The 15956-nt window shown below is 59.9% G+C and overlaps 2 protein-coding genes across 3 annotated transcripts; one reads left to right on the top strand and one right to left on the bottom strand.

Annotated features, from left to right (window-relative positions):
- The first annotated feature begins 2222 nt into the window (after positions 1-2222).
- Positions 2223-3380, top strand: CLDN23 (claudin 23). Its single transcript, XM_015861827.2, has one exon. The coding sequence runs from the start codon at positions 2393-2395 to the stop codon at positions 3092-3094; it is 702 nt and encodes a 233-aa protein (XP_015717313.1). The 5' UTR covers positions 2223-2392; the 3' UTR covers positions 3095-3380.
- A 440-nt stretch (positions 3381-3820) lies between these two features.
- Positions 3821-15727, bottom strand: LOC107313505 (low-density lipoprotein receptor-related protein 2-like). 2 transcript variants are annotated; one of them, XM_015861825.2, is made up of 33 exons: positions 15601-15727; positions 15239-15358; positions 14934-15053; positions 14628-14855; positions 14405-14518; positions 14208-14327; positions 13868-13993; positions 13581-13787; positions 13262-13430; positions 13007-13175; positions 12659-12884; positions 12429-12554; positions 12074-12289; positions 11536-11844; positions 10991-11203; positions 10230-10841; positions 9895-10110; positions 9520-9758; positions 9316-9442; positions 8844-9022; positions 8562-8748; positions 8099-8317; positions 7523-7706; positions 7046-7247; positions 6809-6973; positions 6363-6563; positions 5741-6284; positions 5504-5632; positions 5253-5360; positions 4935-5171; positions 4429-4846; positions 4143-4278; positions 3821-3896 (listed from the first exon to the last, which is right to left on the bottom strand). In XM_015861825.2, exons 1-33 carry the CDS (start codon positions 15680-15682, stop codon positions 3840-3842), a joined length of 6705 nt encoding a protein of 2234 aa, XP_015717311.1. In that variant the 5' UTR covers positions 15683-15727; the 3' UTR covers positions 3821-3839. The 2 variants fall into 2 exon arrangements, with proteins under 2 accessions (XP_015717311.1, XP_015717312.1); XM_015861826.2 differs by having other exon boundaries at positions 10230-10823.
- Positions 15728-15956: the final 229 nt, after the last annotated feature.

The following is a 15956-nucleotide window of genomic DNA, read 5'->3' as shown; positions in this document are numbered from 1 at the left end:
CCATTGCAGCTGCAGCTGGGTGCACAGTGCAGAGCCGGGCTATTGCTCAAAGGAAAGCTGGCAGGAAACCCTGATTTCACACTCCTAGAAACACCCCTGCTCTACATTCTAGAAGAAAAAGCAGCCAAATAGAGCAACCAGAACCAGAACCAGGTCCATCCACCTTGACACCTGTCTAAGGAGATTTCCCTGTGGGATGGAGGCTCAGAGAACCAAGTCTAAACAACCTCAAATGCAAGGGGCAGCCAGAGCCATTGCAAACTCTTGTAATGAGGGAACAAATGGTAAGGGCTCAGGCACAACCCAGCTGGCATCACACAAAGGCTGGGGGGGATTCAAGCTGCAGGGCACTGAGCCAGCCTGGTGCCCCTTCCAGCCTCATAGCCCCACTATCTCACTGTGCATGAGGCCAGTGAAGCCTCAGGGTCAGCAGGATGTAAACAGGAATTGCCAGCTGCAGGCTGCTGCTAAACAAGCCTGGCTGTTCCCAGCACAGCAAACAGGATGCTGAGATCCCACTGCTGCTGCAGACCTACGGCACAGAGGAGTGGGAGGAAAACGTGTCCTGTTGGTCTCAGCTCAGCGTGGAGTAGGACTGCCTCTTCCCTCTATAAGGGAACACAGCTCAAGCTGGGAGCCTAGCTCAGAACAAGGGTGGCAGAGGGAGACTGCTATGGGCATGCTTTCCTCATTTGTGAAATCATAGGACCATTAAGGTTGGAAAAGACCTTCTAAGATCATCCAATTCAATCCCCAACTCCTCCCATCCCATCATGCCCACTAACCACGTCCCTCAGTGCCACATCTCCACATTCTGAACACCTCCAGGGATGTTGACCCCATGACCTCCCTGGGCAGCCCATTCCATCAGGCAAAGCCCAGCTCTCACACCAAGCTCAGCTCCACACAGATATAACCCCAAAGCCACTGATCCTACACTGAGCTGTATCCTGTCATCACCATGGCTCGAGGCAGACACTAATGGAGGCAGGCATTAAATCAAGCCCACTCAAATAGGCCCAGATGAAGTTTTCATCAGGATCTTAAAGAGGTGGCTTTACCAAGGTAGGAAAATCTCAGTCACAGCCCTGCAGAAGGAGGAAGCACCAAGTAAGGCAGCTTTCCCACCCAGCAGCCGGGGAAGTGGGGGAAGGAAGGCTGTGTCAGCCAGCCCACGCTATCTCTGCAACCAGACGGCATTGAATGCTTCCCCAGAGCAAGAGAGGGCCAGGCTCTGCTTTGAATGGCTTTTCACACCCCCTCATTAAAAAGTAAAAGAGAAGAAATGAACAATCTATAAACGCAGCATTGGGAAACAGCTCCGCTAATTCTATTTCCTTCCCTGAGATTACTCAGGGCAGGGCACCAAGCATTAGGTCCACATCACCCAATTTGCTTATTGTTAGCCTACAATCAGGAGCTCGGGCTCCAGCCCAAGGGCAGACACCCCATGCTCCTGGGTTAACCAACTGGAAGGGGCCAGGCTCACTGAACTCACTGCTTAATTGCAAAGCTCCCAGCACCAGGAGCTGAGCTCTGTGGCTCACAGCTCCACGATGAGATCCCCAGCGTTGTGGCACCCATAGAGCCAAAGGGAATCCTCGGGGAACCTCAAGGTTCAACTCAGATATTAGGAATAATTTCTTCTCAGAGAGAGTGTCCATGCAGAGGCACAGGCTGCCCAGGGAGGTGGTGCAGTCACTCACCCAGGAGGTGTTCATGAACCGTGTGGACGTGGCACTGAGGGCTGTGGTCAGTGGGCATGGTGGGGATGGGCTGGGGTTGGACTGGATGTTCTTAGAGGTCTTTTTCAACACTAATAATTCTATTATTCTAAGGTGCCTGAGGACACCAGTGCAAGCATAGTGAGGTGTAGACCTGCAGTCAGCCCGGCTGGGATGAATCACCCCAATTAATCCATAGAGAATGCTGCCCTCTCTTGGACCCAGCGCGACTGGCAGAAATTCAGGGAAGCTGTGAGATGCCCAAAAGACTTGGGCTTTCTATGGAGCAAAGGCTCACTGGAGGAGCTCGGAGCGATGTACAGGAGATGCTCACGGGGAGGACAAGCAAGGAGATGAAGGCCAGGAATGTCTCTTGTGCTGGTGAAGGACTGCGGGGTCCTTATCAATTCTGCGAGCTGCCGAATTAATGCTTTCACCAATGAATTCAGTCCCCCAACGTACCTGCAAGGGGGGAGTGGAGCACCAGGGTTTCCACGTGCCCGTGCTGCTGGCCGGGTGCCACCCAGCCCTGCCCGCCGGCTCCTCCCTGCCTGCACTTCCTCCTGCCGCTCACAGCTCCGCAGCCTGCCCAGTGCTCCGAGAGCCACAGCTTTCAGCCAGCAGCAGCAGCGGGACTCAGAGAGCCGCCCTGGAGCCCACCCCCCAGCATGCGGACACCGGCCGCGATGATCGTGGGGATGGTGCTGTGCCCTTGCGGGCTCCTGCTGACACTGATAGGCACGCTGGCACCCAACTGGAGGCAGGTGAGCTTCATCCCCGAGCAGCCCTCCGACCTCGTCTTGGAGCAGGGCATCTGGGACCTGTGCAGGGAGCGGCAGAGCAGCCACGATCGCCTCTGTGGGCAGGAGGATGAACTGGGCTACTTCAAGGAGGTGCCCGTGCAGGTGGCGCGGGGCCTGATGCCCAGCTCGCTGGTGCTAACAGTGCTGGGCTTGGTGGTGGCCGCCCTGGGGGTGCGGTGCTGGCAGAAGGAACCCCAGCACACAGTGGCTGGTGCTTCGGGGCTCGTGCTGCTGCTCTCGGGGCTGCTCAGCCTGGTGCCTCCCTCCTGGTACACCCATGAGCTGGAGGTACTGCCTGCACCCCCTGGTGCCGCGCTGGATGTGGGTTACAGCTTGGTGCTGAGCTACCTGGGTAGCTGCCTGGAGATCCTGGGAGGGGTGGCCCTCACCCTCAGTTTCCACCGCTGCTGCAAGGAGTGCAGGGCCTCCAAAACTCCCCCCAGCCCAGTGCTGGAGCCTGGGCCACGCTCCATCACCAGGGCCTACAGCAACCCCTGGGATGTGCTGGACGATGAGCGAGACGGGCGGCGTGGGAGAAGCAACCTGCCTTGTGACTCGGACCTGTAGCTACAGCGTGGTGACACAGCTTGAAGCTCTCAGACAGCCATGCTTTCAGCTCTGCAACTGTGCCAAAGCTGTGCTGGGTCCAGCCCTGACTCCAGCCCCTCTGTGCAGCTCTTAGCTCAGCCCCTTGTGTCATGCGGGGCTAAGGCAGCTGTGGTGTTGTCATGAGAACAGGCCACCAGTTAGTGCTGTGCAGCCTGCAGGGCGGGGGACCACATGTCTCTGCTCAGTTCAGGGCTGTACAAACATCAAAATAAATGAGGAGGAACGGGCTCTGTGCTGCAAGGTAGTTACGGGCTCTGTGCCAGGTATGCTGGGCTGAGAGCCAGCACAGTATGGCCAACCCTGCCCCACCATGCTTCACCTGGAGAAGGGAGGAAAGGTCTGCAGGAGAACAGGTGGCTTTTACAGGTGCCTTCCCCAAGGACTTTCCCCCTGGGATTAAGAGCAGCTCAGGAGAAGGTTTCTCTTTCCTTGAGTGCAGCTGCTTGGTGGGGGGGGAAGTTACAGAGAAGAAAAATAGCACATATTTCTCTTTCCATCCTTAGCTTAGTGGGAGGCAGTAGAACTGGTCCCACTGGTTTGTGAGAGACAGCTGTGCTATAAAATCCCTGCAAAAGAGGGCAGGAGCCGAGCCTGGCCTGGATTGCCCTTGGTGCTGTTAGACCATATTTCTAACCCATATGAACCCAGAGTACGTGTCCCACACACAAACCACCACAGCACAGAGATGCTGCACGATGTTCCTTTATGGAAGTACAGTGTTGGTGCGAGACGGTCCCTTCCCAAGTTGTGCCGGCAGCTCCTGCACAGACCACAGAAAAGTGCATTAGGGATGGGTTTGAACCAGCCTCCCTGTGCCCAGCCTGCACCCTGGCACAGGCAGGTGTCATGGACAGAGTGGCCAGGCTGGATGGGGCCCTCGGTAGCCTGATCCAGTGGGCAACAGCCAGCCCATTGCGGGGATTGGAGCTGGGTGGGCCTTTAGGTCCCTTACAACCCAAGTCATTCTGTGATTTTACAAGGAGGGTCCCGAGCAGGGCCTGCTCACCTCTTTCCCATCGTAGGCTTCATTCACAAAGGTATCAATCTTGGGTGGAAGCTCTTCCTCCTCTTCATCTTCTTCCTCAGGGTCACTTTCACGGTGGTACAGGGTCAGCACTCGGGTGGAGGCAGTGCTTGAGGTCCTGGAGGAAAAAGCAATGTACCCACAGCATAGCAGAACCATTTCATAGAGGCAGGGCAGATCCCCAGGTCCTGTCACAACCCACAGCATCTCCCTCCTGGGCTGCTGCAGCTCTCCATGTAGCCATCCCCAGCCCAGCCCTACAGCTCACCTCCTCCTTCTATCCCGTTTCCGCATGTAGGCCAGGGCACCCATGGCTGCCGCAGCCAGCAGGAGAAGCACAGCCACCCCCAGGGTGATGGGGCCTGCCAACGGCTGCACCTCTGCCTCCTCGCAGTAGTCCCCACGGTATCCCAGGGCGCAGTGGCACGTCACCCGCCCAGCCTCGATGGCACACTCCCCACGCAGGTTGCAGGTCTCACTGCTGCATGGCATGGCTCCCAGCACCTCCTCCGTGTTTGGGGTCGCCAGGAAGGGTTCTCCGTGCTGCTGGGGGCCAGGGGCTGCAGGCAGGCTGGGGCTGGGCTGCTGAGGTGCAGCTGAGGGCACGGTTGGTTTCTCTACTTCTGCATGGGATGTCCTCGATGATGGTACCACAGGGACCTGTGTCTTTGTCTCTTCAGAGGTGCCTGCAGGGGATGAGCATAGATCAGAGCACCAGGCAAGACCCCGAGATGAGGGATCTCTGGTGTTTCTTAGCAGCATGAAGGCACTCACAGCCCAGCTCATCGGAGCCATCGGTGCAGTCGGGGTGCCCGTCGCAGACCTGCTGTGCAGAGATGCAGCTCTGTAGGTCAGCGCAGGCCTGCAGCTGGGCTGGGCATGGTGGAACTGGAGCACAGGTCACCCCTCGTACCAGGTGGTATCCAGGGGAGCAGCGGCACTGCCGCCCTGTGGGGTTGGGCAGGCAGAGCTGGGCACAGCCTCCATTGCTCTTTGTGCAGCCGTTGGTGCCTAGTGGGACAGAATCTGATAGCAGGGCCTCCGCAGAGCTTGATGCTCCAGGTGCCAAGAGCTGGGGCACCCCAAACCCACCTTCCTGTGAGAACTGGCTGTAAATTCTCAAGGCCACCAACTCTTGCTCCATCAAGAACCACCAGCTCTTGGCCTGCTCCAGCCGGCTGTGCCAGACCTTGCTGGAACCTGGGGACATACAGGATCAGCACTGCCTGGCATGGGGCTTCTCTGGCCTGCCCCTACCCAGTACCATATGGGGCCTGGCAGAGCATCCAAGCCCTGGGACAGCAGAAGCTGGAGGGAGCCTAGCAGCCCCTAGATGGCCTCACCATTGGTTGCGGTTGTTGACCAGAGCAGAAAGCCATCTCCAACAGCAAAGAGCCTGAGGCCATGCAGTCCCTCGCGCACCAGCCTGAAGTGGGAACCATCCAGCTCTACGCTGCCAATCGCACCACGCTCTGCAGACACGGACACAGAGGGTATCAGGCGTGGGGGGACATGGAAAGCAGCCCCTTGTGGACATGCTGGGTCGAGCCCCACTGCCCTCCACGCTGCCCCACACTCACCCTGGTCTGCCCAGTAGAGCCGGGTGCCAGCACCCCCAAAAGTGAGACCAGTAGGAGAGTGGGCTCTGCTCCACACCACTCTGCGGCCACTGCCGTCCATGGCCGCACACTCCACTGCAGCACCAGGCCTGCGGCTGCCTGCTGCTGTGATGAAGCACATGGTGGAGGCATGAGGACAGAGGGCCAGCCTGGCAGCACCCTGAAGCCTCTCACTGAGCAGCGTCAGGGCCCACCGCCCCCCAGCCGTGGCTACACGGATGCTGGTGGGCTGCCCTTCGATCCAGTACAGGTTTCCGCTCAGCCAGTCCAGGGCCAGAGAGATCACCGTTCCCTCCACAGCAACAACTTTCTTCCAGGAGAGCCGGCTCGAGTCCTTGAGGCGCAGCAGCCCAATGGATTTGCCCCCCAACTCAGCAAAGTACAGGCTTTTGTCCTTCACCATGTAGTCAACAGCTGTCAAGTGTCCCACCTTGGCCAGAGGCAGGGCCCGGTGTGGGGGGAGGCCTTGGGTTCCAGCTGTTGGTGGCATGTCCTTCAGGTAGACCTGGAGGAAGGAGTCAGCACTGGCACCAAGAGCCTGCTCCCCAGAGGGGAGCTAGGAGGCTTGGCCCTGCGGGGGTACCTGCATCACGGCTGCTGGTGACACCAAGAGGGCGAAGGCTGAAGTGTGGAGGGGCAGGCAGGTGGTCTCATCGGCAGCCAGTGTCAGCCCAATGGGGCAGCGGCAGTGCCCAGCATGACGGCTGCTCAGCAGGCACAGGTGGGAGCAGTTGCGGACTGTGCATGGGTTGGGAGCTGCCAGGCGCAGGGCTGGGTGCATCACCTGTGGGGAAGGGTAGGCTCAGCTCAATGTCTAGCAGCAGAGCTGAGCACAACCAGTGCCATGCCAGGCTACCAGCCCAGCACGGAGATGCTCCTTAAGAGAATGGGTGATTCTCAACCACAGGGAACACAGAGACCAGGGGACTATTTGTGGAGTAGGTGCAGTTCTCACTGCCACCCAGGGCATGGCAGACTGGGAGCCCCAGCAGTGAGTGCAGCAGGAATCTGGGCTCCTCATGTAGGTACCTGAAGGCCATGGGGCTGCCCATGTCGCTTGAGTAGCACCGTCCTATTCTTGCCTGTGGCCTTGTCCACCTGCTGCACTGACCATGCCTTCCTCTCCGACCAGTAGAGCTGCCCCTCACACACAGCCGCTGCAAAAGGGCTTTGGACCCATCTCAGCTGCAGCACCTGGAGGAGAGGCTGTGAGTACCAATGCCAGCACACAACCCAGCCCCATAACCACAACCCCCAGCTGCACACCTTTACATCGGTGCCGTTCAGATATATGGAACCAACACTGCCCAGCTTTTCATCCAGCCAGAAGAGCCTTGAGGTGGGGAGGTCAAGGGCTAGTGCTGTGGGCCAGCCCAGGCCCTGTGCCAGCAGCACACGCTGCCGCCTTCCATCCATGGTGGCCTCCATCAGCCGTGGCTGGATCCCCACCTCTGACCAGTATAGCATCCTGGCAGGAAAAGGAGTGATGGCCCACCAACCTGGCACAGCCCAGTACCAGGGCAGTAACAGGACAGCACAGAGGGGCAGCACAGGGTTTCCCATCCCATCAGGGATGCACTGACAGCTCCACACAGAGCAGGAGCAGATGCTTGGGTTCCTTCTTCCCCAGTGCAACAGCACCCAGATGAGGCCAACCCAACTCTCCCCCAGCCTGTTGTCTGCTTCTATGGGGGAAAATGGTCTAGGCAAGAAGGTCCCCAAGTCTTCTGTCCCCAGCCTTACCCAGCCAGAGGCTGGAGCACCAGGGAGTGTGGCTGGTCCAAGTCTCCATTCAGCACTATGGTGTACTCTGGTTTCCCTCGCCAGGCAGTCTCCAGAGAAGTGGCCAGCACCTGCCCTGCCACCCCATCTGTCCAATACAGGTTCCTCCCAAGCCAGTCCACAGCAATACAGTCTGATCTCACACCTGCAAGAAGCCCAAGAGTCAGCACCCATAGGGTGACAGCTGCATGGGGCACCATGCTCACAGCCTGGATCCCCATCACCTCTCGAGCTCAGGGTCCTCCCAGCAGGTGGTGAGGCACTGGCATGGGCTGCCCAGAGAAGCTGTGGATGCCCTGTCCCTGGAGGTGTTCAAGGCCAGGCTGGACAGGGCCTTGTGCAGCCTGAGCTGGTGGATGGCAGCCATGCCCATGGCAGGGGGTTGGAACTGGGTGGGTTTTAAGGTCCTTTCCAACCTAAGCTATTCTATGGTTCTATAATTTTCCCATACAAGGGGTCACAGTGACTTGCCGTCACCCCAACTGCATCCAAGCCACGGAGAGGTCAGCCTCACCAGCCTCAAGTATCACAGCATACCTTTCACCAGCGTGCCCTTTTTGCTTGAATCTAGACTCTGCCAGGAGATGCTCTCTGTGGCCAGGTCCATCCAGAAAACTTTCCTTTCCACCAGGTCATAGTCGAGTGAGAAGATGGTCCGTTCCTTGTCAGTGGTCAGCAGCACCTCCTCGCGCCCACTCCGGAGGCCATAGGACAGCAATTCTGATTGCACAGCCACCAGAAGCACAGGCTCTGGTCCTGAAGTGACACAGAGACTCTCAACGCTGGTGTCTCCAAGGAACATAGCCATCTTAGGCATCAGAGCCTGCTAGGATGCAGTCATACTGCCACGGCCATGGGCTGACAAGTAGCAATGATGGCCAATGGGACAGGGAGGGGACCACAGGGCTTCCCACAGGCAGGAGGCACACAGGAGCAGGTACCCACTGGCTCCTGGCATACCAGAAGTTGCCCAGTGCTGCCTGCCCTCTTTACGACTTACCGCCAAGTTTGCAGATGTGGCCATCTGGCTCCAGTAGGTAGCCAGAGAAGCAGGCACAGCTGTAGGTCCCTGGAGCATTGAGGCAGATCTGGCTGCAGGCTCCCTTGCTCTGCTCTGCGCACTCATCCACATCCACACAAGACATGCTGTCCTCAGCCAGCTGATAGCCTGGGGCGCACCAGCAACGCTATGGGGACAGCAAGTGCATGAGGCTCCCTGCTGCAGCCAGTCCATGGCAGCACAGTAGGGCAAGATCCCCAGGCCACAGCTCCCAACACTCACAGGTCCCTGGGGTGACGGGTAGCAGAGCTGCGAGCAGGGTCTCTTGCAGGGCAGGGAGCAGTTCCCTCCCTCATCTGAGCCATCTGCGCAGTCCCGCTGGCCACTGCACACCAGTGATGCATTCAGGCAGATCCCCAGCCCGCAGGGGTACTCATGGCTCAGGCAGGGAGTGGGCTGGCCTGCAGGGGAGAAGCTGCCCTCAGCCTCAGCCACTAGCTCCTTGTGCCCAGCAGGAGCTGCTGGGGGGCACACAGAACATGCAACAGTGATGCCCAGCACCATGCCTGCAGCCTGCTTCCAAGCTACCCTAATCCCAAGACCGCCAGCCCAATAGAGACAACATCCATCCACCCTGGCCCAGAGCCACGACTGGTGTTGGGAAGGGGCATTTTGCAGCAAGGTGCATTCCCACTCCCCGCTGTGCTGAGGACCCACAGGTGGGACACAGAGGGGATACGCAGGTGCTGCTCACAGCCAGCCTCGTCGCTGCCATCACTGCAGTCGCTCTCTCTGTCGCACCGCCAGGCGTCAGGGATGCACTCATGGCTGTGTGAACAGCCCCACTGCTGCTCACCGCACTGCTGCTCCAAGGGACAGTCCTGCAGGAGCAAGGGATGAGTGGTGCCACCAGCCCTCAGGGGACATGAGGATATGAGCGTTCCCAGCACTCACCCACCTGCTCATCTGTGCTGTCCCTGCAGTCAGCCGCACCATCACAGCGCCAGGCCTCAGGCACACACTCCCCACTGTGGGGACAGGCCACCTCACCTGGGCGGCACAGCAGAGGCCGAGGCATGGCACAGCCCTCCTCATCCGAGCCATCACGGCAGTCAGGGTCCCCATCGCAGCGCAGAGCCAGGGCCACACACTGCCCGCTGTGGCAGGGGAATTCTGATGGGCTGCACTTCTTTGGCACTGTGGGCAGAGGCAGGGATGACAGGGGGCACAGCTGTCCCCATCTCCCATTGGTAACCATCCCGCTGGTACACCCATATGCAGCACACACTCTCCTCAGGAAACCACATCATCCCAGCCACCCCTCAGGTCTCACCGCATCCCTGCTCGTCAGTGTGATCCAGGCAGTCAGCATGGCCATCGCACAGCCAGCTCTCAGGGACGCAGCGGGTGGCACCATCGCAGCGCAGGGCACAGTCCTGTGTGGGGCTCCAGCAGCCCATCTCATCCGAGGCATCGGGACACTGCGGCACCCCATCACAGCGCTCGTTGGCCCCAACACACGTAGTGCTGCTAGCACAGTGGAAGGCCCCTGGGGAGAAAACAGTCTTCTGCAGTCATGGATCTTCTCAGGGTATCATCCCATCCGCCATGCTGGGAAGCAGCCAGAAACCCTGGCACATAACCACGCACTTAAAGGCTGTCTCTTACCTGGGGCATCACAGAGCTGAGCACACCCATCCTCGTCAGAGCCATCCGCACAGTCCTTCTCTCCGTCACACACATACTCCTGGGCCACGCACTCAGTGCCGTCACGGCAGGGCATGTGTGTGCGAGGACAGGAGAGATGGGAGAACGGGGTCAGGGGGTGTGGAGAGCTGGGCCCGAGGAGTGGAGTGGGGGGAACTGCCAGTGCAGAGGTGGTTGGGTGCTGAGTGCTAGTGCTTTGCTGTGGGACAGCAGGCTTGGTTGGCAAGGACTGAGTGGTGGTGGTGGTGGTGGTGGTGGCTACCTGCATAGTTGTTGTCTTGTTTGGGGTTGTCCATGTGGTGGTTGGTGCAGAGGTGGTTGTGGTTGTGGTGGATAGCCTGGTGGTGGTGGTTTTGGTTGGGGTGGACAGGCTGGTGGTAGTCAGTGTTGTAGTAGCCTTGGTGGTCGTTGTAGGTGTGGTAGGTGCAGCAGTGGTCTTGCTCAGTGGAAGCTGCGTGGTGGAGGTGGTGGGCTGAGCAGATGTGGCTGTGGTTGTCCTCGTAGTGGTGGTCACAGGTGGAGGAAGTGGCAGGGCAGGTCCTTTGCTCGCTGGCACTGGCAGAGGCACAGGCACTGGAACATGAGCCTGGATTTGGGACCGTCCCTTGCCCACACTTCAAGCACCTCCAGAAACAACCTTTGTGGCCCCCAGCACCCAGGTGGCACCCCAGCTTGGAGCAGCACAGACCACCCAGCCCCATCAAGTGTGGAGCTGCTCTTACCTTCCTGTAGCTCTGAGCCCACGAATGCCACCACACCCTGCACGCCAGTTGCTGGCACAGCCAGCACGAGAGCCAGTGTCCTGCGGTCCCACAACAGCAGAGCTGTGTCATTAACTGAAATCAGGTAGGGCTCAAAGGCAGCCACGAGGCCATGGGACCAGCTGGGTGCCAGAGTGACTGCTTGGTGTTTGGTCAGACTCAGTGCCCTCAGGCCTGTGAGGAAGAGATAACACAGAATCATAAAGGTTGGAAGAGACCACAAAGATCATTCACATCTTCACATTTCTTGAATGCTTCCTGGGCAGCCTGTTCTAATACCTCACCACTCTTTCTCAGAAGAAGTTTTTCTTGTTGAGGGTCTGGGGCTTACAAGACAACCCTTATGCTCCCATAACACACCATTACAGCAGAGATCCCGTGGCAGAAGACAGAAACCCACCCATGGGACAAAGAGAATCCCAAGAGCACCCTACTGACCAGGCAGAGACCTACTGTCTGTAGAGCAACCTCCTCTGCTCCCTGCTCCAGATCTCTGTGGGGCTCACCCAGGGCTGAGCTCCAGAGCAGGCTGAAGGCCTTGCTATCCATGGCTGCAGGCAGCTCTCCAGGCCATGTCTCGTTCCAAGCATCCCGTGGGCTGCCCCCAGCCAGACTCAGTTGCTGCAGGGGCTGCCCACGGGCCAGCCAGTAGAGAGCTCCTCGCTGCCAATCCAAGAAAAGGTGCTGGATACTGCTGCGAGCACGGTGCAGGATGCGTGGGGTCGGGTCAGACACCTTGATCACTCCAATGTCTCTCCGGTTACATGCGAGCCAGTACAAGTTTCCTGAGCGGATGTCCACACGGGCAGAGCAGACTGGGGGACAGCAGGCAAGAAAGAAGTTATGGAGCTGTCCTGTGGCCCTGCTCCTCTGCGTGTCCCCCCTTTCCCTAAAGCTAGGACACAGCTGATCCGTGCCTTAGCACAGCCCTAGTATGAACACCAAGGGACCACTGTACAGCACCCAGCAGAGCATTGCACCTCCTGAAGGCCCAAGAAGGCGAGCATGCCCCAGCACCCTGTCCATTCCCACATAGGATCTCACCTGGCAGCCTGGTCACAATGGTCTCTCTCTTCCCAGGGTGTCCCACAATACGCAGCAGTGCCCCACTGTCATCTGTCCCATAGAGCACTGACCTCTGCCAGTCTACATCCTGCAGGTGGAAGGCCTCCTGCCACTCCTGCACCTGTCGGCTGTGTGTTCCAGGGCCCACCTGCAGCAGGGAGATGGCTGTCTTCGATGAGTACACGATGGACAGCTCTGAGGGGAGCAAGAGCAGCGTGTAAGCGTGGCTGAGGCACAGGACAAGCAAGGCTGACCCTCTGAAGGGCTGCCCAGGTACCACACCATACATTCAGGGATGTCCCTGGCCCCACTCAACTGAGCAGACTGTACTCACCTGTGCATTTCCCTGAAGGCTGGAGGTAGAGTCCCTCAGGACATGCACACCTGTAGCCCCGAGGGTGCATGGGGGACAGAAGACAGAGGTGACTGCACAAGCCTGGAGCACATGCAGCAGTGTCTCCTAGAAGCAAAGGGGACGTTAAGAGCTCAGGCAGCACCATCCCTACAAAGCAGCCTTTGCCGAGGAACCATCAGATAGGACCAAGGATGAGGCATGGTACTCACGTGGTGGCTGATGTAGTGCATGCAGCACAGTGAAGGCTGAGACGGGGGCCCGGAGCAGTACAGCATGCTCCTGTGGAGAGGCCTGGCTGGCTGACACCAGCTCAGTGCCATCAGCCCAGAAGAAGCGGCTCTCAAACACAGCCAGGCCCAGTGGCTCTGTGTGGCTCCGCAGGACAGCAGGGAAGGAGTGGCGTCCACTGCCATCCACCCGCAGTGTCTCAATGGACTAGGAAACAGGCCAAGAGCTTAGTGACCATATGGCATCCCAGTGCCCCAGCACAGTGAGCCTTGGCCACAGGGCCCAGCAAAGCACCTGGTGGAGCTGAGTGCTGCTGCCCCCATCCCTACCTCCTTGTATTCACTGATCCAGTATAGTCTGCCAGCCACGTGATCCAGGGTGAGCCCTACAGGCTCCTCCATGGACACCACTGTGAGCTCCTGACGGTTTGAGCCATCCATGCCAGCTGAAGTGATGGTTGTCCGGCCTCTCAGTCCACGGTTGACCCAGTAGAGGGTCCTGAAAGCAGGCACCAAGCACCCAAGCCTCAGCAAACCCCCCAGAGCCCCACCACAGTCAACACAGACATCGCCCTTATTCCTCACCTGGCTGATGGGTACACTGTCAGCTGCTCTGGTGCCACATCCTTCCCCAGCACTGTCACATAGCCACGGCCATCACCCAGCCCTGCACAGATGGCTGCAGGATGGCTGCTGGCCCAGTACAGCTGCCCAGTGAACCAGTCCACGGAGATGCTGTTCACCTCTCCGGCATCTACACAGATAGGGAGGATAAGGGGCACAGTCTCTGCTCCAGAACACAAGGCAAACTTTAGGTTGTCCCTGGGTATAGGACAGGGGCAAACCCGCTCTGAGTCCCCATTTCAGCCCCACTGCAGGACTTAGCACCCTAGCTTCCCCGCACCTGCATAGAGGAGCTGCACACCCTTCCCCGGCAGGTGTGCACAGAGCTCGCCCTCCTCCGTCAGCCAGTAGTAGGTTTCACGGAGCAGATCATACACCAGGGCACGGAGCTCAGCCTCAGTGGAGAGCACAGGCCGGTATGTCTGGGTCCGCACATCCAGAAGAGCCAGGTCCTCCCCAACTGCCACCAGAAGCTGCGTTGCGTTGTCTGCCAGGACAAGAGGGATGTCACATAGCAAGCAGGGCAAGTTGTGGGCACTGCCCGGCCCCTCAGGGTCCCCCCTCTACCTGCTACTTCACAGAGGGTGCCGTGCCGCAGCAGGTAGCCCTCGAGGCAGGCACAGCTGAAAGTTCCTGGCGTGTTCCTGCACAGTTGGCTACAGGGGCTGTACTCCAGGGAGCACTCATCCACGTCTGCAGGGAAAGGCACTTCTGGCAGCCCACAGCCAGTACCCTCCAGACCTCACCACTGCTCACCCAGATACCTGCTTCCCAGACCCACCCACTCCCACAATTCCTCACAAGCAGCCTTCTCAGGACCAGACATGGCACGTGGGCAAGAGTAGGGATGTCTCCAGGGCATCCTCACTCTTGGTGCTGCAGCATGCACACCCCAACCTCTCCTTACCAGCGCAACTCTGCCCGTCGGCCTGCAACACCCAGCCAGACCCGCAGGAGCACTGAACACCCCAGTGTGTGTCAGTGCATGACTCTGCGCAGCCCCCATTGCGCACAAAGCAGCTTCGTCCTGCAGGAAATGATGCAGCAGGGAGATGAGGTGATGCAGGACCACCCTGGGGCTCCCCTTGCCCAGTGCCCACTCACCGCAGGTGCTGGGCTCGTCAGTGCCATCCAGGCAGTCATCCTCATCATTGCACATCAGGGACTCCAGGATGCACTTCCCCTCATCGCACCGCACCATGCCAGGTGGGCAGGGGGCTGTGGTGTACATATGTCAGGAGGGCAAGGTGATGCCAGGCGGCTCCCAGCCTCATGAGGTGCCCCACAAAGTGTCTTTGCACATCCCTTGGACAGGACCAGCACTTACCGCAGACATCTTCATCCGAGGAATCGCCGCAGTCGTCAACCCCGTTGCACTTCCACTCGGCGATGATGCATACCCGGTTCCTGCACTGCCACTGCCCAGGCAGACAAGGCTGCAGGGGACAGCCCTCCTCATCCCAGCCGTCCTCGCAGTCCTGGTGCCGGTCGCACAGCTCCCAGTGCGGGATGCAGTGATGGGTGCCGGGACACTGCAGCTTCTTCGCTCCGCACACTGCAGGGACAGAGCGACACTCACACTCTTCGCTGCGTGGCCCCAGCCCCCCCCTCCCGGACCCTGGGGGCTACATACCACAGTCCTGTTCATCAGAGCCGTCTGGACAGTCGGCAACACCGTCACAGCGCCAGCTGCTGGCAACACACCGGCCGTCATCACACTGCCAGACATGGGGGTCTCCGCCGCAAGGAGCATCTGCAGGGACGGCACAAGGTCTCTGTGCCCTACCATGCCATACACATGCCCACGCCGCAAACCCCCCCACCCAGATGCTCCAGAACACACGTGCCTCTGCAAGGGCAGGTGCTGCCAGCAGCACTTCTGTCCTGCCTTGCGCCACAGCCCCCTCAGCCCACCCCATGACCCATCTTCTCACTCACCACATTGCTCGTCCGTCCCATCTGGACACTGCTGCTCACCATCGCAGAGCCATGAGATGGGGATGCAGTTATCCCCGCAGGCGGCCTGGCGTGATGCTGCGCACGTGGGGCTGGCAGGGGCTGCGAGAGAAAGCCGCGGTCAGCCCGGGGAGAGGAGGGGGGTGAGGTTCCTTATGCATCCCCCCACAGCACGGCCCTGAGGAGCAGGTGCCGTGCCACGAGCTGCCACCTCCCGCACCCCCAGGGAAGGGCACTGCCAACCCCTTGGCATGAGAGAGGCCGCAGGGACCCCCCACCGCCAGCACCCCGGGCTGTCTGTCAGGCAGACGCTCCCCACCCCACCACCCCCCATCCCGGCTCACGGGCGCGGCGGGCGGCGGCCCCGGCGGCGGAGCGGAGGATGAGGATGGCGAGGAGCAGATGGAGCGGCGGGGGGCGGCCCATGGCGGCGGCCGGCAGGGGCGGCTCCGGGGGCCGGGCCGGCGGGGGCAGCGCGACACCACCACCGCCGCCGCCGCCGCCTTTATAGGGGGACCCCAGCCGGTCCCTGCCCGCCCCGAGCGGGGCTGTGCCGCGGGGGCTGCGCCCGGCTGGAACCTGGCCCGCCTTCCATGCAACTGGCCGGGGAAATCCAGGCCCTGGGGCAGGGGGAAGCGTCCTCTTCTGCCTGGGGGACTTTGGGGGCCCGCTGCCCGCCGAGCGCGGGGCTCCACGGGGG

The sequence above is a fragment of the Coturnix japonica genome, chromosome 4 (genome assembly GCF_001577835.2).
Source record: "Coturnix japonica isolate 7356 chromosome 4, Coturnix japonica 2.1, whole genome shotgun sequence".
In the NCBI taxonomy this organism is placed as follows: Eukaryota; Metazoa; Chordata; class Aves; order Galliformes; family Phasianidae; genus Coturnix; species Coturnix japonica.
This window is presented reverse-complemented; position numbering and strand designations above follow the sequence as displayed.